The 25514-nt window shown below is 36.1% G+C and overlaps 2 protein-coding genes across 6 annotated transcripts in view; both read left to right on the plus strand.

Moving 5' to 3' along the window:
• Positions 1–16112, plus strand: part of LOC125647915 (RNA cytidine acetyltransferase-like) — a 32508-nt gene extending 16396 nt beyond the window's left edge. For 2 of the 5 annotated variants that reach the window (XM_048874784.2, XM_048874783.2), the window contains exons 14-27: positions 671–918; positions 1115–1231; positions 1381–1482; positions 1885–1959; positions 2105–2218; positions 4513–4646; positions 4902–4950; positions 5837–5948; positions 6534–6641; positions 8244–8413; positions 10438–10557; positions 11102–11200; positions 13342–13490; positions 15965–16112. In XM_048874784.2, the coding sequence (XP_048730741.1) occupies positions 671–918; positions 1115–1231; positions 1381–1482; positions 1885–1959; positions 2105–2218; positions 4513–4646; positions 4902–4950; positions 5837–5948; positions 6534–6641; positions 8244–8413; positions 10438–10557; positions 11102–11200; positions 13342–13490; positions 15965–16061 (1694 nt within the window). In that variant the 3' untranslated portion in view covers positions 16062–16112. Of the gene's footprint in view, positions 1–670; positions 919–1114; positions 1232–1380; positions 1483–1884; positions 1960–2104; positions 2219–4512; positions 4647–4901; positions 4951–5836; positions 5949–6533; positions 6642–7896; positions 8010–8043; positions 8482–10437; positions 10558–11101; positions 11201–13341; positions 13491–15964 lie in introns of those variants that run through there. The other 3 variants (XM_056142092.1, XM_056142094.1, XM_056142093.1) reach the window with 3 other exon arrangements.
• A 3273-nt stretch (positions 16113–19385) lies between these two features.
• Positions 19386–25514, plus strand: part of LOC125647914 (uncharacterized) — a 43020-nt gene continuing 36891 nt past the window's right edge. The window contains exon 1 of the mRNA XM_048874778.2: positions 19386–19766. Coding sequence (XP_048730735.1) covers positions 19461–19766 — 306 coding nt within the window. The 5' untranslated portion in view covers positions 19386–19460. The remainder of the gene's footprint in view (positions 19767–25514) is intronic.

Raw genomic sequence — 25514 nt, forward strand, 5'->3', positions numbered from 1 at the left:
TGGAATTGGCCATTAATGGGGGCATTTGTGTTTCACAAACACATCTTGTTTAAATCTACAACTAAAATTTTCACGAAACATGTCGATTAGAAAAAAAAGATACAGTAGAAGTCATTTTAATGGGATGTTATATTTTCTAAGCTATTTCATTTCAGTAAGCGGGTCATTATAATAAACAACATTTTCACACAAAACAGGTCACACTGAACATAGTATGTTTGTACATATGATTGTGGTGTGCATATTTTCTTGAATTTATAAAATAAAATGCTTAGCATGACATTCACATGACATTCAAACAAGACAAAAACCACCTATTCAATTAATCAACACATGAAAAAACATATAAACCTTATAATCATATTAATCTGCATCGTATTAACATGGTCCTACTGTGTTCATACGATGCAGGTTAATATGATTATAAGGTTTATATGTTTTTTCATGTGTTGATTAATTGAATAGGTGGTTTTTGTCTTGTTGCAATGTCATGTGACTACCAATGCTGAGCATTTTATTTTATAAATTCAAGAAAATATGCATACCTACTTACATGTACAAACATACATTTACATTTTAGACAAACATAAATGGACCAAGAGTCATCGTAACTTTTTGATTGTAGGTTGTGTATGTTAGACATACTTTCACTGTATCTTTTTGATTGTAGGTCGTGTACTTCATGAAGTGGTTCTTAATGAATCAATAAGATACGCCAATGGTGATCCAGTAGAACGTTGGCTTTATGACTTGCTGTGTCTAGATGCCACAAATGTCACCAGAATTTCCTCTGGTTGTCCTCTCCCGGAATCATGTGACTTGTACTACATTAACAGGGACACTCTGTTCTCCTACCACAAAGCTTCTGAGGCTTTCCTTCACAGGGTGATGGCTCTGTATGTATCATCTCACTACAAGGTCAGTGACAAGGTCAAACATCAGTGAATTTTATCTGAATACACAGTTCATGTTGATGTGTATCAAAGTTTTAAAAACACTTGTGACCCGAAAGTTCATCTTATTGATAAGCAAAATGAGAAACAAACATGCATACTTTTAGGTATATTTTGAGCATATCAAGTGTGGAATTTATAAAATCAATGTGACTTTTCAGAACACGCCCAATGACCTTCAGTTACTGTCGGATGCTCCTGCACACCACATTTTTGCACTGCTAGGCCCAGTAGACCCAAATCAAACGTCTTTACCAGAAGTTCTCTGTGTACTCCAGGTGTGTGATTGTATAGATCTGTTCTTCCATTGATATGTATTCTGTTTTAAATCAAGCACAGTGTTGTGTACGAACGGTCTAGAAACCCATTAGAAGCAGTTGTTATTCAGTTACTGGTGCATGATGTTTAACTGTATTGTATTTATCAGGTGTGTCTGGAAGGAGAGATTTCTAAAACCTCCATCATGAACAGTTTGTCGAGAGGGAAAAGGGCGTCGGGTGACCTGATACCTTGGACCATCTCCCAACAGGTTTGTCTGACGCTAACGCAATTCAGACCAAAAACTAAATGATCGCAGGATTATTATCATGATTGTATTATTGATTTTAAATAATAATGATATTTATTTAAATAGAGGCTTATATGATTATAAACAATCAGTCTAAAGCGCTGTACACAATAAAAATTATATGGCATGTTATAATAGTAATAAAAGTAACTTTCAGATGATGGCTATATTGCAGAGGTTATTAAAACTATACATGTATTAGCAAAACATCAATCAATCAAAATGATTAAAATTTATTCTGGCTGTGCTTGTAGGAAAGTTCCACACAAATGAGTTTTCTTCAGTAATAAAAGAAATATTTTGATCAATCAATGCTCATCTTTACATCTTTAAGAGTTACTGTAATTTTATTTTCTAATCAAGTTTCAAGACCATGACTTTCCTGGACTGTCAGGAGCTCGGGTGGTTAGGATCGCCACACATCCAGACTACCAGTCCGTGAGTATATATATACTACATGTACTCAGATAAACAGGCATTATACCAGAAATTTCTGCTGTAAATTCAGCTGTTCTTTTATTGTACTATTGTATCACCTGATCAAGGGATTAGGTTTTCATGGTCAGTTGTGGGTCTGTTGTAGATGGGTTATGGCAGCAGGGCTTTGTCTTTGTTAAAGCAGTACTATAAAGGAGAAGTGGTCAGTCTGTCGGAGTCAGTGGACACAGAACCTCAGACCAATGTCCTAGATGACCAGGTAAAAATAACCAAGTCAGCAACAGCACAAGAACATACTTTTGTTGAATTATAAACAAGAGACCTCTTAAAGGGACTGATTCACGATTTTCCCCAAAATTTTGTTTTTCACTTTTAATGATCAAAATCTACTGTCTAATATGTTTAAAAGATTTCACATAAAAATTAAGGTTATACATTATCACAAAAGCTCATTTTAGGGAATTTATCATTTGTTTTGTAAACAAAGATTGTGGTATGTTATTGTTTACGAAATTTTCAAAAGAAATGGATATTGATCAAAGTTTATCATATCTTTCACATTTCAACCATTCTTTGGGTAAAATGTGTCATCTAAGAGTTAAAATTTGTGACTCTGCAGAATTAAGATGCTTTATATTACAAAATTATTGTTTCTCTGGTTTGTTTGTATAAATTAAAAGACTCGAGTCTTTGTTTACATAACACAGATTTAAGACTAAAATATTGCTTTTATTCAGAAAGTCAAAATTTTGGCTGTCAGCATTAAATGAGTTCTATTTTTAATGTTTAACATCAAAAATGAAAAATATTTTTCTCAAAAATCGTGAACCAGTCCCTTTAAGGACTCGGATGTGAATATTGACATTTTCAGTGGGTTTTTACAAATTGTATAATGATAGCCATTTCCTCATGAATGTGCTTCAGTTGTGAATCATGCACGTGTAAATCTGGATAATTATAGTACATCTATTTTGATGTGCTTCGTGATGTATGCTGACATGAAGCGTCACAGTTCATACCCCCTTGCATTTTCAAATAGGAAATTTATTTCTCAAATAATTCAATTTTCCTTCCATTCATTGTTTTACGCCCATCTCTCACTATAGACCAATTTTTCATTCATTTTCCAATGAATGATTGGATATCCGAACTTCTTTCAACACATGGACATCACTAATCCAAATGCTATCCTTCATATACAAGAAGTTATCGAGTAAAATATATACCGTACAAAAACAAAACAGATGAATGAGTAGTGTATAAAATTTGCATTAGCCTTAGTAGTTTTTCTTTAGTTTTTTTTTTTCAAAAACTGAACAAATTTGACATATTAACAAATTAATTATAATGATTATTTTATAATTTTATTTTTTGAGTAAATTTGTTTAATCTATTTTCTTAAATCTTCTAATTAAAGACAAATCTAATCTAGAAAATGAAATTTATATCAAGAACGATAACTCCAAAAACAATTTGTTACTCGCGGCCTCGAGTTTCATGAACAGCTGAAACCAAATTCATTTTAATTTCTTAAAGATGAACATGAACGCGAATATGCTGTCCTGTCCCATGAAACTAAACAAAAAAACAATTCAAGGAGGGTTAACAAATGAAGAAGGAAATCATGATAAGAGAATGTATGCCACTAACACCGAAAAATGTCCAGTCGCATCATTAAAACTTCTCATTAGCAAAACAGACCCAAATGCAAATGCTTTGTTCAATCACTGCATAAAAGAAGCGATCAATAATCTCAACGAGGATATCTGGTATTCAGAAAAACCAGTGAAAAAATACCAGTTTTCAAAATTTATGTGCGACATATCTAGGAATGCAAAATGTAAACAAAGGTACACGGCACACTGCCTCAGAGCTACAAGCATACAGGCACTTAGCGACGCAGGGGTAGAACTCCGTCATATCATGTTCATGAGCGGGCATAGAAACGAAGGATCTATCCGTGGTTATGCCAGAAAATGCACAGGCAACCAAAAAATCGCAATCAGCAAAACATTGTCCAACTTGGTGTCAGCGAGCGATGGCGGTGCAGGGCCCAGCTGTGTTCCGGACGACCAGAGCACATACCTGATTCAGCAATCAATGTTCAAAGAACAAAATACAAAATTATCATCCAAATCATTTATCAACAATTCTGTTTTTCACAATTTTTCGATCAATGTTAATGTACATCCGGAGCTAGAGTAATCAACGTGTTGAAATCAACAAGTCCTAAATAAAATCACTCCGCGTGTTAATTACATGTACTTGTTTGTTTCTTGTTGATTCTTGTTATTTACAATAAATTTAGCTTAAATATACATTATTTCTGTTTAAAATTGAATTATAAGCATTGACAGTATAATTTTTTTTTGCTCATCGAGAAATGAATCTAAAAACCGCATCGCAAACTTTTTTATGAAAGCCTTTGGCTTTCATAAAGTTTGCGATGCGGTTTTTAGATTCATTTCTCGAACAAAAAAAATTATACAGTCAATCCTATAATATCTTCAGATAGCATTAATTCATGATCATGGTTTTTTATTTTTGAAACAGGATGTGAATTTATTGGAGGAGAGACTTACTCCCAAGAAAAACTTGCCTCCATTGTTAATGAAGCTAAGTGAGAGGAAACCAGAAAAACTGGACTACATTGGTGTCTCCTACGGCCTAACATCAGGATTACTCAAGTAAGGAGTAAAGAAGGAATAAAAATTGAATATGAATGTCTTGTGTATAAAGTTCTGACATAATGAGATGTATCAAGTTTCCAGTACAGAGTATAATTAGGGCCCTTCCAAAAGGCAGGTGCCCTCTAGTAAGCACTCTGTCAACTAATTTTTAATATTTGGAACGAAGATTATCTAGAAAATAGAAATTCCTTATTGCATAATAGGCGTTAGCTAATATTCATCTCTGACATACAAAATGGTCTTTCTGTCTAGATTCTGGAAGAAAAATGGATTTGCACCAGTGTATTTAAGACAAACAACTGTAAGTATAAAAATTTAAGATTACTTTTGTCTGACTGTGTATCACAGAAATTTATGTATTTCTAAGAGGTTGGACTTTGATATCTAGCATATGTGTTTCTTGAGTTTGGGTCATTTGAGAAATTTGTCAGGGTAGGTTATTAAAAGTTGATCCTTTTCATCCTAAACATGGTCTGGTACAGACTGAGAAAGAAGTAGGTACAGTTTCTATAGTCATCTGGCCCAAAATATTGATTATTTCACTTGGAGCTCAAATCCTGACATTCAATTAAGGAATAGTTTAGTAAACCCAAAGTTCACTCAGTTTGATCAGCAAAATGATTTGTGTCATATGACGAGAGCTTGAAGTTGGCATAAAATTGCAAAAATACTATTTTCAATGAAAATATCCACAAATTCAGATGGTTTTCCTTTTAGAAAACATACAGCGCATGCGTCGAGCAAATTCATATTGAAGCATGTTTTTCATCTCAAAATAATACACAATATATATCATTTTCATTTTGCTCGACAAATGCGCACATCTTTTCCTGAGCAATAATTTGTATGACATTTGACAGTTTTCAGGCTTATCTTGAGAAAAAGGCGGGAAATGTCTTATTCATGATGTCATAATGCTATCCATTTAGGACTATCATTCTGATTTTGTAGACATGGTATACCTGGCATTTATTTTACTTTCTTAAAACGCTGATTAAGGTTAATTCCAGACACATTTTATAGAGAGAAATTTTTTGGGCCTTTTTATGTATACAACCGTACCTTGTTCTTTGTCAGGGTAGGATATTAAAAGTTGATCCTTTTCATCCTAAACATGGTCTTGTACAGACTGTCAGAGATTCCATGATGGATTCATCAGATAATTTCTCTGATTTGAATTTTTTCAGAATGATTTGACAGGTGAACATTCCTGTATTATGTTACACCTGCTGACAGAAGAGGAATCTGAGGACGACCAGGACAAAAAGCAGGAGTCATGGCTGTACGCGTTCTGGAAAGGTACAAAATCAACATTGCTATCAATATTCAGGAAGGTGTATTAATGTAAATTCATTACCTTAGTACACATATTCCTGTAGTGTACATCCATTACTTCAGTGCATATATTACTGTACTATACACTTATTACTTTAGCATTACATTAGAATTACTAGTGTCAGATACACAGATGCTGTTGGAAGTTTCCATCAACTTTATATCAACAAGTATTTGTCTTTTGTCATTAAAAAAAATATGCACAGCAAAATTGGAATGTTAGTAATAAATGTACATTGCATATTACTTTTGATAATCGATTTGTTGTAAAATCCTAAATACAGGCTGTATATGTCAATGATAAAATGTGCATGTGTACAATGATAAGAACATTATTTTAATCTCCTTAAATATTTAAATATTTTTTAATGTCACTGGCAGATACAAGAACTCTTCATATTGAAGAGAGAAAAAATAATTTTTGAGAAAACGTCAGAAACGTTGCATATGTCCTTAAAACACTATTTTCAGGATAATCTTTAGTGCATTGATTGCTTGCACACATATCTTTCAAATGACTTAGGAAACTATAATACTGTGTATTTTCAGATTTTAGAAGACGGTTTGTTTCTTTACTCTCATACCAGTTCAAGAGTTTCACTCCATCCATGTCTTTAAGCATCTTAGAACAGAAACAGTTCAAATCAGCAAAGTCAGGTATGATTTACTGTCACCCTGGAGCAGAAAAAGTTCAAATCAGTCAAGTCAGGTATATTTTACTGTTGTCATGGAGAAAGCACCTGCTACTCACATTCATATACAGGTGACTCTCGATGGCTCGAACTTCAATCTCTCGAAGTGAAATCATGGTACCGATTTTTTTCTCTATATAACAAAGCAAATTTACTATCGATCTCTCGAACGTTCGATCTCTTGAAGTTCTCGATCTCTCGAGGTGAAGTTGGGTCCCGTAAAACACATTTCATTGTTTTTCACTCTCGATCTCTCGAAGTGGTGGTAGCATATACCCACCATTACCCAAGCGTGTAATACTTTCCACTTGGGCCTTACCTGGATTTTGTTGAATGCTGGAGGGGTAATTATGTGTTTACATAGTTGAAACATCACTGGTGCTTCTTTGTAGAGGTGACACATTTGAGTATATAATTGGCTAATTGGTCAGTTTACACCTTGCACTGGGGTTTTGAGTCCTGATATCTAGAATTTGTTTTGACGTGACAATGAAAGGGTAAGTTTTATACATAATTTAGAGATCTACAGACTGTTAAATTTCTCGAGTTTGTTCTTTGTGTAAAGTTACTCTAAAACATCGTTTTACTCATTCGTTAGAATTTTTGTTTTGGGTAAAGCGACATAACATTGTGCTCTGTTTAGTTTGCGATAGTAAAGTGTCATCTGAACTTGGTTTTGTATGCCTATCTATTAAGCATGATTAAAGAACAAATAAATACATAAACTTTGAAATGTTTTTATTATTGGAAAATAAGGTTTTTTATTTTGATATCAAAGTACCTGACGAATATGAAGGAAAACATGTGAAAACAATATCTTATGATCTTGTTGGTATACATTTCCGGTTACTGTAAAATCTGAACCATACCGGCGGACCATCAATTTCCGAATTTCGATCTCTCAAACTCTCAATCTCTCGAAGTTTTATCAAGGTCCCTTGAACTTCGAGTTATCGAAAGTCACCTGTACTTGAAAGGAAGTTGGGAGTACATGTATTTTTCAGAATAATGCAAGGTATATGAACTTTTATTATATAAAATGTGCATTACTTTCTTTGAATATTTTTAAATATTCACCCCAAAAAATGCAGACTTTCCAACTTGCCTTGAGTCTGTTGTAAATGTGTCAGTGTGGCAACTCAAGATGCACTTTACTGGTATTCTGTTGTAGATATGTCTGTGCGAGAGCTGGAGATGTACTTTACTGGATTCTGTTGTAGATATGTCTGTGAGAGAGCTGGAGATGCACTTTACTGGATTTTGTTGTAGATATGTCTGTGAGAGAGCTGGAGATGCACTTTACTGGATTCTGTTGTAGATATGTCTGTGAGAGAGCTGGAGATGCACTTTACTGGATTCTGTTGTAGATATGTCTGTGAGAGAGCTGGAGATGTACTTTACTAGATTTTGTTGTAGATATGTCTGTGAGAGAGCTGGAGATGTACTTTACGAGATTTTGTTGTAGATACATGTATGTCTGTGAGAGCTGGAGATGCACTTTACTGGATTCTGTTGTAGATATATCTGTGAGAGAGCTGGAGATGTACTTTACTAGATTCTGTTGTAGATATGTCTGTGAGAGAGCTGGAGATGTACTTTACGAAATACGACGTGAAGCGGTTGGAGCTGTATGCCCAGAACATGGTGGATTATCACCTGATTGTGGACTTACTTCCTGCCATCAGCAGACTCTACTTCCTCAATCGGATCAATGTGCAGCTTAGCATTGTACAGAGTGTAAGATTCAAATGTCATGCAGCAGTATAGTCAATCGGATCAATGTACAGCTTAGCATTGTACAGAGTGTAAGATTCAAATGTCATGCAGCAGCATAGTAGTTAGTGTTGAAAACAACTGGTTAAGTACAAGTACATTGTTATACCCCCCACAACAAGTTGGGGGGGGGGGGGGTATACTGGAATCGGGTCTGTCCGTCTGTCCGTCCGTCTGTAGACGCAATGGTTTCCGGACTCTAAAGCATTATCCTTTCCACCTACCGTCACCATATCATATATATGGACTACCCATGGGATGAAGATGTTCCTTATCGATTTTGGGGTCAAAAGGTCAAAGGTCAAGCGCACTGGACATCGAAGTAGCAATATGGTTTCCGGGCTCTAAAGCATTATCCTTTCCACCTACAGTCACCATATTATACATATGGACTACCCATGGGATGAAGATGTTCCCTATCGATTTTGGGGTCAAAAGGTCGAAGGTCAAGCGCACTGGACATCGAAGTAGCAATATGGTTTCCGGGCTCTAAAGCATTATCCTTTCCACCTACAGTCACCATATCATACATTTGGACTACCCATGGGATGAAGATGTTCCCTATCGATTTTGGGGTCAAAAGGTCAAAGGTCAAGCACACTGGACATCGAAGTAGCAATATGGTTTCCGGGCTCTAAAGCATTATCCTTTCCACCTACAGTCACCATATCATACATTTGGACTACCCATGGGATGAAGATGTTCCCTATCGATTTTGGGGTCAAAAGGTCAAAGGTCAAGCACACTGGACATCGAAGTAGCAATATGGTTTCCGGGCTCTAAAGCATTATCCTTTCCACCTACAGTCACCATATCATACATATGGACTACCCATGCGATGAAAATGTTCCCTATCGATTTTGGGGTCAAAAGGTCAAAGGTTAAGCACACTGGACATCGAAGTAGCAATATGGTTCGGTTTGTCATGCCATTTGTTTTTTACACTCAGAAAAGAGGTAGTTTATACCTATTACCAACACCCTTTGGGAGATTGGGGTAAGCGGGGGGTATTCTTAGTGAGCATTGCTCACAGTACCTCTTGTAAAATTTCAGTATCATATTAGAAAGGCGAAAGCTTAAAAAGCTCAACAGAAATGGGCAATTCCATATACATCTTGTGATGTACATTATTTAAGTAATCCTGTTATTTTCCTTGACAGTCCTTTGAAAACTAGATCACTTAGTGTGCTACACAATAATCTTCAGAACATTGCATTTAGGATTATGTTTTATATGCAGTAAAACACATAGCGAAACTCTTGGTCCTGCAAAAAACAGTTCGTTATAACCAAACTTCATTATATCCAATAACATTTACATTATTTTCCTCTCGTAGGGAAATAAATATCACTTCACAATAAGCATAGATTCGTTATAAGTGTGTTTGTTATAATCATGTTTTACTGTATACATGTCAACAGAACACTAGAAATGAGATGCAACATCAGAATGCATTGTCACAGTTGGAGAAAATGTTTTCCTGGGCAAGCGTCTTGTGTCAATCAGCTCCACAAAGGACTTTTGAGAAAATAGCTTCTTCACACACATCATTCACACAGAGCTGCAGATACAACATCCGAGCGCAATGCGCACATTAAAATAGCCAATTTTTAATGTGGAATATGATTTTACACATACACTGTACATGTACCATTACCATTATGATCATTAATAGCTTACAAAGTTAGTCATGCACTGATTGACTGAATCTGTCTTGTGAATAGCTTACAAAGTTAGTCATGCACTGATTGGCTTAATCTGTCTTGTGAATATTTCTTTCCCTCTGCAAGGTTGGTAGATCCTTGTGTAGCAAATTAAGTGAAAGTTTAGTCCACAATGAGGCATCCAAAAAGGAGATTAGTTGTTCTGTATGTACAAGGAAGGTAACTCAGGATGAATATTGGAGCTCATGGCCCATCCTGTACTACAATGACAGTGATATGAAATGCTTAGTTGTTTTAAGATTTTTGTTGTTGTTATTTATGTAGGCTTTGCTGCTTGGCCTTGGTTTGCAACACAAAACTGTGGATGACATGCAGAAAGAGCTTGACCTTCCAGCCAGCCAGCTCCTGGGGCTCTTCAACAGGATCATTCGCAAAGTTGTCAATGTAAGAGTTTTGTGGATAGAACTGTTCAGAATACTGTAGGCGTATTAGAGTCATAATTTTGCAAATGATAATTTTTGGTTTGGTCAGCAGGTATGAAATTCCACCGAGTTGTGTATGGTCTACATGAAATTAGCATACATACTTTAGGTTCGCTGGATTTTATGACTGCCGACGTAGTGGAAATAAGTATCATGAGTAAAAAAAATATGTTTACAGTACCATGCAATATTGTCAATTTGTGGAGGCCAGTATACATGTACTATACAGTCAGGAAAGTTCTGTTCTTGACTGGAACTAATTTCATTCGTAGACTTAATTCAAATCTGGTTGATTGAGCTTTGTTTGACATAATTACTTACTGCATTTACAAATTTTTTGACACTGCCATTTTTTATGATACTCCAATAAAATCCTTCAAATTTGAAATACCCATAAATTGTTTGGGCTGTGTGTTTTTTTTCAGTCGGTTTATTGTGTGTTTGGGCTATGTGATTTTTTTCAGTCAGTTTATTATGTGTTTGAAACTAGTGTTTGTATTCTGTAGAGCCTGAATACTGTAATGGAAGCAGATGTAGAGAAAGACATGATAGAGAGGAAAGAAATCACACTACAACCCACAGAGCAATCCATGGAGGATGAACTGGTCAGTCACTGTTACATCATCGCTCCCCAAGCCATCCACTCTAGGTTACATCATCGCTACTCAAGCCGTCCACTCTAAGTTACATCATCACTCCCCAAGCTGTCCACTCTAGGTTACATCATCACTCCACAAGCTGTCCACTCTAGGTTACATCATCGCTCCTCAAGCCGTTCACTCTAGGTTACATCATCGCTACTCAAGCCGTCCACTCTAAGTTACATCATCACTCCCCAAGCTGTCCACTCTAGGTTACATCATCACTCCTCAAGCCGTCCACTCTAAGTTACATCGTCACTCCCCAAGCCGTCCACTCTAGGTTACATCATTGTGCCACAAGCCGTCCACTCTAAGTTACATCGTCACTCCCCAAGCTGTCCACTCTAGGTTACATCATCACTACTCAAATCATCCACTCTAGGTTACATCATCGCTCCCCAAGCCATCCACTCTAGGTTACATCATCACTACTCAAGCCATCCACTCTAGGTTACATCGTCACTCCCCAAGCTGTCCACTCTAGGTTACATCATCACTCCCCAAGCTGTCCACTCTAGGTTACATCATTGCGCCACAAGCCATCCACTCTAGGTTACAGCATTGCTCCCCAAGCTGTCCACTCTAGGTTACATCATCGCTCCCCAAGCCATCCACTTTAAGTTACATCATCACTCCCCAAGCTGTCCACTCTAGGTTACATCATCGCTCCCCAAGCCATCCACTTTAGGTTACATCATCACTCCCCAAGCTGTCCACTCTAGGTTACATCATCACTCCCCAAGCCATCCACTCTAGGTTACATCATCACTCCCCAAACCGTCCACTCTAGGTTACATCATCACTACTCAAGCCGTCCACTCTAAGTTACATCATCACTCCCCAAGCTGTCAACTCTAGGTTACATCATCGCTCCCCAAGCCATCCACTCTAGGTTATATCATCGCTACTCAAGCCATCCACTCTAGGTTACATCATCACTCCCCAAACCGTCCACTCTAGGTTACATCATCGCTACTCAAGCCGTCCACTCTAGGTTACATCATTGCGCCACAAGCTGTCCACTCTAGGTTACATCATCGCTCCCCAAGCCATCCACTCTAGGTTATATCATCGCTACTAAAGCCGTCCACTCTTGGTTACATCATCGCGTCACAAGCCATCCACTCTAGGTTACATCATCGCTACTCAAGCCATCCACTCTTAGTTACATCATTGCGCCACAAGCCGTCCACTCTAGGACATTTATATATGATCACTTAATGTAATGTGTTTGAAACTAGTGATTATACACTGGAGATTATCACTAAATTTTACAAAAGTGTGAGAATCAATCCAAAGAGGAGTCATTAGACTCATAATAAATGAAAATTGTTATACATGTGTATTGTCTATAGAGGATGGGACACCTTTGCACTTAAATTTTGGTGGTAATGATGAATGTGTTGATTAATAATCTACAATACATTGATGTTTACCATTAAAAACTTTCTTTTTTCTGTAGATTAATCAATGAAAGTACATTTATGTAGAAAATTCAAAACTGGGACATGCCAAACAGTTTATTTATTCTATTGAGAGTAATTAATCATTTACCAATTTATAACAGAAAAAACAAATTTAAGGAAAGAAATTGATCCCTAGTCATTTTATAAGATGAGTATTAAAGTTGGGACAGTACACAATTTATAAAAAAAAGAAAAAAGAAAAACACTTCACCTGTCCCAAATAGATTTTAACATATGAAATGAGTAAGATATAAATTTTCATTCGTAATGATTTTAAATTTTCTAAAATACAATCTGTGAAATTTGATGAGTAAAGGAGATTTCAATTTTGTATGAAGTGAAGCATTATTGCTGAAGCAGCAAAATTTAAACATATTGCATTGTCATTTCCAGGATATCGTATTGCACACCTTAATGTAATGCCGTGTATACATGTACATTTTACAAAATACGGACAATTTTGAACCAGTCGAATTGTGTTTTACAAGTGAAATTAAATTATCTAAGCATAATACTTGCTGTTCAAAAATTCGTCTTCATTTTAAACTTTAATACCGTATGTTTTTATTTATTGAATAAAATATTTCTAACTTGATAAAATCATATGTAAATGAACACGTCCTTATATATACAATGTAGAATGCAGCAGCTCAAGAGGTAGAAGCTGCCCAGAAGAAGGAGCTGGCTATTCTGAAGGACCTGGACCTGTCCCAGTACGAGATCAAGGGGTCAGAACATGAATGGAAGCAGGCTCTCAACTCCGGATCAAAGATGATCAGCATAAAGGGGTAAAGTATTTAAGATGATCCACATAAAGGGTGAAGTATAGAGAGAGATTATTATACCTCCCGCAACAAGTTGTGGGGGGGTATACTGGAATCGGGTTGTCCGTCTGTCTGTCCGTCCGTCCGTCTGTAGACGCAATGGTTTCCGGGCTCTAAAGCATTATCCTTTCCACCTACCGTCACCATATCATATATATGGACTACCCATGGGATGAAGATGTTCCTTATCGATTTTGGGGTCAAAAGGTCAAAGGTCAAGTGCACTGGACATCGAAGTAGCAATATGGTTTCCGGGCTCTAAAGCGTTATCCTTTCCACCTACAGTCACCATATCATACATATGGACTACCCATGGGATGAAGATGTTCCCTATCGATTTTAGGGTCAAAAGGTCAAAGGTCAAGCGCGCTGGACATCGAAGTAGCAATATGGTTTCCGGGCTCTAAAGCGTTATCCTTTCCACCTACAATCACCATATCATACATATGGACTACCCATGGGATGAAGATGTTCTCTATCAATTTTGGGGTCAAAAGGTCAAAGGTCACGCGCACTGGACATCAAAGTAGCAATATGGTTTCCGGGCTCTAAAGCGTTATCCTTTCCACCTACAGTCACCATATCATACATATGGACTACCCATGGGATGAAGATGTTCCCTATCGATTTTGGGGTCAAAAGGTCAAAGGTCACACGCGCTGGACATCGAAGTAGCAATATGGTTTCCGGGCTCTAAAGCGTTATCCTTTCCACCTACAGTCACCATATCATACATATGGACTACCCATGGGATGAAGATGTTCCCTATCGATTTTGGGGTCAAAAGGTCAAAGGTCACGCCCACTGGACATCTAAGTAGCAATATGGTTCGGTTTGTCATGCCATTTGTTTTTTACACTCAGAAAAGAGGTAGTTATACCTATTACCAACACCCTTTGGGAGATTGGGGTAAGCGGGGAGTATTCTTAGTGAGCATTGCTCACAGTACCTCTTGTTTAAGATGGTCAGCATAAAGGGTGAAGTATAGAGAGAGATTATTTAAGATGGTCAGCATAAAGGGTGAAGTATAGAGAGAGATTATTTAAGATGGTCAGCATAAAGGGGTATAGTGTAGAGAGATTATTTACGATGATCAGCATAAAGGGGTATAGTGTAGAGAGAGATTATTCAATGACAACAAACCTGATTCAAAATATTTAAGCTCGCCACAAAAACCTGCAATGGACCCGAAATGTGGTGGTGGCAAATTATATACTTATTTGAATAAATATGTTTTGCACAATGAGTATTTTTTATCATGTAAAAATACCAATGAGTATATTTCATGATAAAGATTATAATATATAATACTGTGTATTGTAATTTGGGCTCAGTGAATATTTGGAAGATTTTTCTCAAAATTTTTGACACACTTTCATTTAACAAATGAATCATTTACAGAAAATGAATAAAAATTTTGGCACTTTTTTCATCTGCCAAAAAAATCCAACATTTCCATCACGCTAAAATTTCCCAATTTATTGTATTTTACAACATGCTACTGATTCATGTGTGATTGTTTTAATGCACTGTTTTCTGAAATATACTATTCAACATGTGAAAGTTTTATTTTTTCCTTCATTTACCATGTAAAAATACCAGTGGTCATGACCCCCAGATTGATTATTTGATGGCAAATCAAGGTTGTTAGGTCAATATCACTAGTATTAGGTGTAGAACACATTTCTATGAACCATAACTATATAGTGGAGGTATATTAGACATTCACAGTGGGCACAAAGGTTGATTATGACAATACAATGTGACCATGACATTGGATTCATGTCAGTTAACCAATGCCAAAGTAAATGGTAAAGTTAAAAACCATAGTGTTTAATTGGAGACAGTTGAAGCTCATATTTGGCACAAATAACCAGACAATTTGTGTTAACCATAAACTATGATGAAATAATGGTTTTTGGTCAAAATCAAGGTCACCTGTGGAAGTGGAGGACCATGACCTCATTTACTGTACACATATTACATTTACTGTACACGTATTACATTTACTGTACACGCATTACATTTACTGTACACGTATTACATTTACTGTACACGTATTACATTTGGTGGTAAATTGTTTTTAGGGCCTTTGGTGGCAGAGGTCATCTGCTAAATCAAGTGCATCACTAAATGCTTACAAGTACATGTATATTAAATGTGAAGTGTAGTTGCAGTAAGTGCCATATTAAATCCACGCTAATTGATCCAAAACTAATTTCTGCCAAATGTTATACATGCTAAATATATTACATTTACAGTATTGTCAAGAACCGAAGCCATTTAGTTTTAAGTTTGAAAGATATATTCACAATGACAGCTTGCAACTCTTCAAAAATAATATTTTGCCAGGTGATATTTTGGTATCTGATTAGGCCCATGGGCCTCTTGGTTTTTTTTTTTCAGTGGATACAGTTCAATTTGTTTTGTATTTTTAGATCAGTTCTGGAAAAGAAAAGGAAGACAGAAGACGCCATTGCAATGCTGGAAGGCTCCAGTAAAAAGAAGAAAATCAAGAAAAAACACAAAAGTTGATGTCTGTATTTTGTTGTCATTTTATCTCATAAAATTGTTTCCTATATTGTATGACGTATTTTGTTGTCATTTTATCTCATAAAATTGTTTCCTATATTGTATGATGCTGTGTTGATTTCTAGGTTGGCAATTCATACTTCTATTACAAAGTTCTCCGAGATTCAAGAGGCACTCGGATACAGTGATGTTACTGTGTAGTGTACCAAAAAATATCATGTTGCATTTGAAAATACCTTTATCTGTACAATGTTTGATGGAATTATCTTTTAGCAAAAATTACTATAGTTCCAGTTTATGAATCTAAAAGCAGAACTGATTGTAACTACTGACAGGTAATTTGAAATCTTTACTACAATACAGCTTTTTTGGATAATTTCCCACAGAGCGGAGTTGGAAGGACTGGACCTGTGTGTTTGGTAATGCAGTTAAACGTTTTAAATGGTCATTAGCTGCTTTGATGAAAATTGCAATTTGTGCACTAAATACTATTCTGCAACGCGAGATTTGTGCACTGAATAATGTTCTGTAACGCGAGATTTTTGCACTGAATAATGTTCTGTAACGCGAGATTTTTGTACAGAATAATGTTCTGTAACGCGAGATTTGTACACTGAATAATGTTCTGTAACGCGAGATTTGTGCACTGAATGTTGTTCTGTAACACGAGATTTGTGCACTGAATAATGTTCTGTAACGCGAGATTTGTGCACTGAATATTGTTCTGTAACGCGAGATTTGTGCACTGAATAATGTTCTGTAACGCGAGATTTTTGTACAGAATAATGTTCTGTAACGCGAGATTTGTACACTGAATAATGTTCTGTAACGCGAGATTTGTGCACTGAATGTTGTTCTGTAACACGAGATTTGTGCACTGAATAATGTTCTGTAACGCGAGATTTGTGCACTGAATAATGTTCTGTAACGCGAGATTTGTGCACTGAATATTGTTCTGTAACGCGAGATTTGTGCACTGAATAATGTTATGTAACGCGAGATTTTTGTACAGAATAATGTTCTGTAACGCGAGATTTGTACACTGAATAATGTTCTGTAACGCGAGATTTGTGCACTGAATGTTGTTCTGTAACACGAGATTTGTGCACTGAATAATGTTCTGTAACGCGAGATTTGTGCACTGAATAATGTTCTGTAACGCGAGATTTGTGCACTGAATATTGTTCTGTAACGCGAGATTTGTGCACTGAATAATGTTATGTAACGCGAGATTTGTGCACTGAATAATGTTATGTAACGCGAGATTTGTGCTCTAAATAATGTTCTGTAACAAAAGATTTGACAAATCAAACTGCAGCAAATGATGGATAAAATGTACATGTCAAGGGTTAAACGGTATTGAAAGAAGTGGATGATTTTGAATGGCACCTAATAAATCAACTGATTAATGAAGTCATCTTCATATTTATACGCCCTTCATCAGAGAGGACGTTCCTGTGTTATGCTATGGCGCTGTCTGTCTGAGGTCGTGTTTTCCGGACTTTTTTCCGAAACAGATGCGTGGAAATTAGGTCTCCCTCAAGAAGCATAAGAGTGAGTTTGCATTTCAGCTTGATTGGTACACCGTGACATACTTTACGGCTAATAGAAGGTCAAACAGTTTTCCGGATTTTTTTTTCTTGTCGTTATGGATACAAGTATTGCCCTGAAATGTAGTCACAACCTTCCTCTCAGAGAAATACAGATTCAGTTTGCATTTTAGTTGGATTGGTGCATCGTGACCTACTTTGGGGTTAAAGTAGGTCAAATAATTTCCTGGGCTGCGTTCAAGATCGTAGCGGCTAGGCTAGGTATGGTGGCTGATTTGTGCCATTTTACAATGTGTTGTCTTTTCGTTATTTTGAGGCGAAGAGTAGCTGATATTATCATTTTGTCATCTTTTAGTTATTTCGGGACGAAAAGTCGCTAAACATCGCTTTGTTGTCTTTTCGCCTCGAAATAACAAAAAGACGATAAAGTGTAAAATGGCACAAATCAGCCGCTAGTATCTTGAACGCAGCCCAGGACGTTTCCTTAATTTGGATACAGATATTGCTCTGAAATTTTGTCATCACTGGCCAGCGGGCGTATGGTGTACAGTTTGCGGTACTATTTTTTTTTTTTTTTTTTTAGATAAATACTGAGTAGAACACTGTAAAAGTGCTAGATAACTGAAGGAAGCGATGACGCATAAAAAAAGGATTGAACTTCATCCATATTTTTTCAATACAAACATTGCATAATTTGCCGTTATTTCTCGACCGAGTTAATATGTGATATTGTTGTATTTTTATCTCTACAAGATAGTAAATTAATATCTGTCAGAATATGGCGTAATAAGAATTGATCAAGCTGTTCGAATATGACATGTTTCTTGGCAATAGACTTTAGGATTGAAATTCTGACTAAATCAATATTGTGGTGATACCTTTGGGCATACGTGCATTTCAGTACCCAGTGAAAACTTGCTTTTAAATACAGCACATGTGTAATACGTGTATATTATGTACAATTAATTTAGCAAGCGTGGATCCGGAGGGGGATTTACCTCCGAGATTGGTCAAAAACACATTTTTGTAACCCCCCCCCCCCTCAAATTGCCAGGAGTTTACCCCGAGGGAAAAGTCTTGCATTCTCACATGACTGTGTTTGGGAGTTGCGTAAAAGAAGTTTATTCCTGGTCATAGTCTTGATTGAATGTACGGCATCCCACACACTGAAATGTAAAAGATCCAGAGAGAGGGTGGCGACGCTGAATTTTTAACATAGATTGCAAATGTAAGTATACGGCTCATTTCAATTGTTCAGCTCGGTTATAAGATGGTTTGAACATATTTTATTGCATATACAAAATACAACAGGTCTGAACACAAGTTCTTACAACTTACGAGGTTCTCACCTTAAATTAATTGATAACGATTGTCATAAAACATATGTGTAGATAAAATAAATACACGTACATATAGCATAAAAAAAATTACTATTATGTGAATTCAGTATAAATTGGTGTTATAAGATGATGGACTGTCGGCCTTTATAGCAGTTGTACGGGCAGGTTCTTCGTATAGTATTGAGTCTTGTACGGCGGTTTAATTTGTCGCATCGTTCTATAGACAAGGCGAAATTTAAATTTCAGTGATATAATCTTTGCATTCGCATAAATGCGATACAAGTTTAATGGATCCCCAAAGGCGACCGAACGCCTCTGTTGTTTTGATATTACTCTAATAAATATGTAATCAGTTGTCCGTCTTCCAATAATATTCCAAGTCCTGTGTTTTAAAAGTCTCGAAAAGTTTATTGAATAGATAAAAAGTTACTTGCTGATTGTTACATAGGCAGTGGAAGGGGCACCATGATTCGCAGTTTTCGCCGGTAGTAAGTTCAGATCTGACTTCAATTATGGGAAGCAGGAGACACTTTCGTGAACAGACGACAGGCGTTGATCACCTGATGCTGAAGAGGGAGCATACGACAGGTGGTGGTCAACTGAAGCCTTGGATGGGGTTACGAAGGGAGCAGACGTCAGATGGTGGTCAACTGAAGCCTTGGATGGGGTTACGAAGGGAGCAGACGACAGACGGTGGTCACTTGATGCCTGGAATGGGGATTCAGAGGGAGGCGACCCTGCTAGATAAAAAGGAAGCCTTGTTTCTGTCGTTGGGTCCAAAATCTCATACTATCATCGGAATGAAGATAACGATTAAGGTAAAACAGCCATTTCATTTAGACTGTAAGGAAGCCATATTGTATAACGTGCAATTATCTGACAATGAGTGTATGTTACAACTTATGCATGAAAGCAGTCCGAAGGTTTTCAAGTACATGAACTGTTGTAAATCACATCTAGTGTAAATCACATTTGACAATGTCATATTATATACTTTTTTTCTATTTAAGTATATATACTGGTCTCTCACATTCGAGAATAATTTACGATTCAGTCAGTAATTTGCCCGGATCTAGAGATGCGGTGTCATTTGGAATAGAGCTACGTTACAGTTTACTGACGATTTTGTTCTAAAATGTTATCAAAATTTATTTAAATTCCCTCTCGGTTGAGTGATTTACGGATTTCACATGACATTCTTTCATATGTATAGACATTTGTTTTTTTCTAGAAATAATACATGTATATGCATGCGTGGACAAGAAGAGTATATTTACTGATAATTTTAGTGGGAAATAATTATAACTTTTCTTCATGGATACGTATTTTTCATGGATATCTTGGATACATAATTTTCGAAGTATAAATCCCTGGTATATGTCATAACAATTTATAGCATTGATTTACTGCTTGTCAAAAAATTTTTGGTAAGAATTTGTATATGATGTTTGCAAAAATATATTTCATGATAACGTATATGAATCGTGGAAAGTGTATAAACGGGATAAAGGGTTTGTTTCATTTCATTTTTGATATGCTATAACTAAGAAATATGTAAAGTAGTGTTTTTGGGTACCAATATTGTTTGTGTTAATGACAAGAAAACGACAGAACCACCTTCGTCAATGTCTAAACGAATTTTGATTGTCTTCCCGTGGTTGTTTTAGCCTTACATTGACCGTCTTCCCGTGGTTGTTTTAGCCTTACATTGACCATCTTCCCGTGGTTGTTTTAGCCTTACATTGACCATCTTCCCGTGGTTGTTTAGTCCTACAGTGACCGTCTTCCCGTGGTTGTTTAAGCCTTACATTGACCGTCTTCCCGTGGTTGTTTAAGCCTTACACAGACCGTCTTCCCGTGGTTGTTTTAGCCTTACATTGACCGTCTTCCTGTGGTTGTTTTTAGCCTTACATTGACCATCTTCCCGTGGTTGTTTTAGCCTTACATTGACCGTCCCCCCGTGGTTGTTTTAGTCCTACACTGACCGTCTTCCCGTGGTTGTTTTTAGTTATGGCTCTACAAGTGAAAGTTTCAGCGGTTTCACAATGGGATGAAACACTTATAGTACTTGAATATGGTACTGTAAACGCCGCGTTGTTTGCTTTTATAGTCTAGATTAGTTTTTACCCTAACCATCAAGGATCTTTCTCAACAGCATTAAGCTCAGAATCTCAGTAACTAACATGGCATTTCCTATTCAGAGGCGTAGCATATAATTTTGCTAAAGGAAAGAGATATCAGTGAAAACTTAATTGAAATAAATGTAATAAACAGTTAAAAATAAAAGAGAAGAAGAAAAAAAACTTGGATAAGCATGTAGATCTATATGATGTTCTAATCGTAAAATGCCTGATTTGTATGTGCCTCATCGATTGGTTCTAAGATTTGAAAATTATTATATCGCTATCACAAAATTCGTTTCGAAAATATGTTGAAAATAAGTGTGTTTCAAAATCAGTAGAAAATCACTTATTAGAAGGGCAGTAAACTGTCATCAGAACACGAAAAGAAATACGGAAGATGTTGATTCTGGTACATCGTATATGGCTCCGACTATCCCAACATATTTTTTTAAATATGGGATGAAAATGGAGTTTTAGAGATATATTTTTGGTAAGTATCCAGATATGCTGAAAATTCACCGGCCTACACGGGCTTCACCTAGGGGTGGACCGGGGACTTAAGACAACCCCAACCTCCTGTCTGAATTTGCGTGCATACTGATATACAGAAACATTTTGTTACAGGATGTGCTCATGACATCTTTCTTTTAGAAATCAAACGAATGAAACGATCGAGTGCAATCGAAGTATCAATCTGTAAAACGTTTCCCATAATAACATTATTTTTATACGCATTTTTTGCAAATATCGCAGATCTAGAATTTTATCCCAAACCTTTTTTGGTCCAATTTAGACTCTATTTCATAGGACACTTACATTTTTCTTCAGATGATTGTCCTGTCAAACGAATGAAGGAGAGTTATCCCTCTTGTATTGCACCTTTTGACAATGATCTGATATTCTGAAGCCATAGATCACTGCTAATTATTCCATCACGTGGTGCCTTTCGTTGGATAACAATTAGATTTTGACCCTCGTCTCCAGAATTACAGCATTCATGTACATTGGTCCTGAAGAAGTTACTACAAGCACACGTATATGTAAATTTTCTTACTTTTCAATTCAAACAATATAACCACCCTGACATTTAATATTAGGGAGGGATACTACATATGTACACCAGAGAAATTTGATATGGATGAAAGATGGAGGATATGTACAACACTATCTTGAAAGTAAAAACTTTCGAGATAATAAAGTTTTAGTAGAAAGTAATCCCCCAAATATTTGGAAAACCCTGCTGGACTCGAAATTGCGATCTACAAAGTTGCAGTAAACGGGCGAGCCTACTGAGCTGCTCAGCTAGGCTGTCAAATCTAAACAGGAATAGACAAATATTACCGTTATTTATATTTTCATTCAAGTTTTAAAAGGAAGTCTGTCATAATGACGACGTAGTATACCTCGTTAAATTGATTTTGATCAGAATGGAGGTATTCCAATCATCTTTACTTGGCACGGACGTGCCACGGTGTTGTGGAAAATTTTGGGTTTTACGGTCAGTAGATAAAAGGTGTTACTATGAAGCGATCCGGAAAAAGCAGAGCAAATATGAATACATTCAACGTTGTATATTAGCTCACCTGAACCGAAAGTTCGAGTGACTTTCTGATCACCTTCGTTTGCCTGTCTGTCCGTCCGTATGCTTTTCACATTTTCATCTTCTCTATAACCACTGGGCTAATTTCAATCAAACTTGACGCAAATCATCCTTGGGTTAAAGGGATTAAATTTTTTCAAGTAAAGGATCATGTTCCATTGGAAATGGGGATAATGAAGAAAAGGCAAAAATAGGATGGGGTCATTTAAAAATCTTCTTAAGACCATTGGGCCAGAAAGTTTATTTTACATGAAAGCTTCCTAGCACAAAGTAAACTCAAGTTCAAATTATGGCCCCTGGAGGAGGATGCGTTACGATAGGGTCAAAATTCTACATACAGAGACATAGGAAAATTCTACATACAGAGACATTGGAAAATTCTACATACAGAGACATAGGAAAATTCTACATACAGAGACATAGGAAAATTCTACATACAGAGACATAGGAAAATTCTACATACAGAGACATAGGAAAATTCTACATACAGAGACATTGGAAAATTCTACATACAGAGACATTGGAAAAATCTTTAAAGATGTTCTCAATAACAGCAGGACCATGAATAGTCATATTAAGAGGCAAGCACTCCCACCAGTGTGGATTCAAGTTTTGTCAAGTCATGACCCCCAAAGGTAGGTTGGGGCCACAATAGGGGATCAAAGCTTTACATGGGATTATAAATGGAAACATTTTAAAGATATTTACATCTTAATAACATTTCATGGTTAGTGATATCGATATGTAAGCTTCTCCAGATAGTGCAGATTCAAATCATGAATTATGGTAGGTTGGGGCCATAATTTGGGATCAAAGTTTTACATACAAGTATATCGGGAAATCTTTAAAAATCTTCTTGTGGGGAAACATCTTTAACAAAAGGTTCATCTGAGCAACAGCATAGCAATGATTAGTCAAATTAATAAGCAAGCATCTTCAGGTAGTTCAAATTCAAGTTTTGTTCAATTCAGGAGTCCAGTGGTAGGGTGGGGCCACAATAGGAGATCAGAGTTTTATATGGAATTATACAAGAAGTTAATTAAAAACAAATGATCTTCAATGATAGTAGGATCACTCCAAATCTTATTCAAATGAAAATATTCTTAATGTGTGGGTTCATGTTTTTTGCCCCTGCGACAATAGTTGGGGGCATATTGTTTCTGTTCTGTCTGTCTGAAATTTTAAACTTGCTCATAACTTTTGAATGGTGAATGATAGGGCTATCAAAATCCATATGCATATGAAATCCATATCAAAATCCATTGTGACAAGACCTTAATTTGGTACCAAAGATTTTGACCTTGATTTGTTAGCATGCTAGAGCACCGTTTGTCTGTCTGCCTATAAACATTTTCATCTTCTTCTCCAGAACTACAGGGCCAATTTCAATCAAACTTGGCACAAATCATTATTGGGTTAAGGGGATTCAAGAGGGAGATAATAAAGAAAAGACAAATATATACATGTAATCACTTACAAATCTTCGTCTCAAGAACCACTGGACCAGAAAAGTTGAAATTTGTATGAAAGCTCCCTGACATAGATTTGTTTAAATCATTGTCCCTCGGAGTAGGGTGGTCCCACAACGTTTTAAATGGGAATATATACGAAAACAATCTTCTTTCCAAGAACTTAGTGATATTGATATACATATACAAGCATCTGCAGGTAATGTCGATTCAAGTTTGTTCAAATCATGACCCGCGTCTGTTCAATTCTGGGAGCTACAATAGGAAATCAAAGTTTTATATGGAAATGTACAGGGAATTAATTGAAACAATTTTTTAATAGCAGCAGGTTCATAGTAAATACGTTCCCGAGTTGTGTGGATTCAAGTTTTTAATTCAAATTAGTATTCCTGGAGTTAGGGTGAATCTTTCAGAAATCGTTGAAATTTTATAGGAACGGTGTGTGGTCTTTGTGAAGTAAATGTAGATTTTGTGATGAAAGGATGAGATGTCATATGTATAAAAAAAAAAATAAAAATTGATTCATTGATTTTCAACAACGTCTGGTATCCGAACTTAAATAAATGTAAGAAATGAAAACTGGCGGCCAAATGTTAAGAATCATTTTGATAACATTCGTAACGTACGGCTAAATATACATTGTACATTAATTTTGTTCTATTCACATTTTACGATGTATACTCGGACATCTAATTCAATCAATAACTACAGGTGAAACGAAAGCCTATTTCTTTAAAGGGACATGGACACGATTGAGCTGAAAATTCTATTTTTCATTTTTATTGTTTACAATGCTTAACTAAAACATTTCTAATGGTCAACCAAAATTTTAATATCAACTTTTGAGTTACAAGTGAGATACAGCACTCACAATTCTTTATTATGTAAACAAGGCTCGTGTCATGTTTTTGTTTACATATAGATTGCTCAATATGAAATAGCGTGTGTAATTCATAATGATTTGTGCTAAACACTAGAAACTTTAACTGTATTCAGAATTAACTTGTAAATTGAAAAATCTGCTTTAAACGAACTCTTACTAGTAAATTCAACATATGTAAACAAAACATGACACGAGCCTTGTTTACATCACAAAGAATTTTAAGCTCTGTATCTCCCATATACCTCGACAACTGACATTCAAATTTTTGCTGACCATTAGAAATGCCTTAGTTAAGCTTTCTAATAATTAAAAATGGAAAAATAAAATTTTCAAATTTTATTTTTCCATTTTTAATGGTTAGAAGGCTTAACTAAGGCATTTCTAATGGTCAGCAAAAATTTGAATGTCAGTTGTCGAGGTATATGGGAGATACAGAGCTTAAAATTCTTTGTAAGAGTTGATTTGGTTTCCGGATATCTCAAAAACTGTTT

The sequence above is a fragment of the Ostrea edulis genome, chromosome 6 (assembly GCF_947568905.1).
Source record: "Ostrea edulis chromosome 6, xbOstEdul1.1, whole genome shotgun sequence".
NCBI lineage: Eukaryota > Metazoa > Mollusca > Bivalvia > Ostreida > Ostreidae > Ostrea > Ostrea edulis.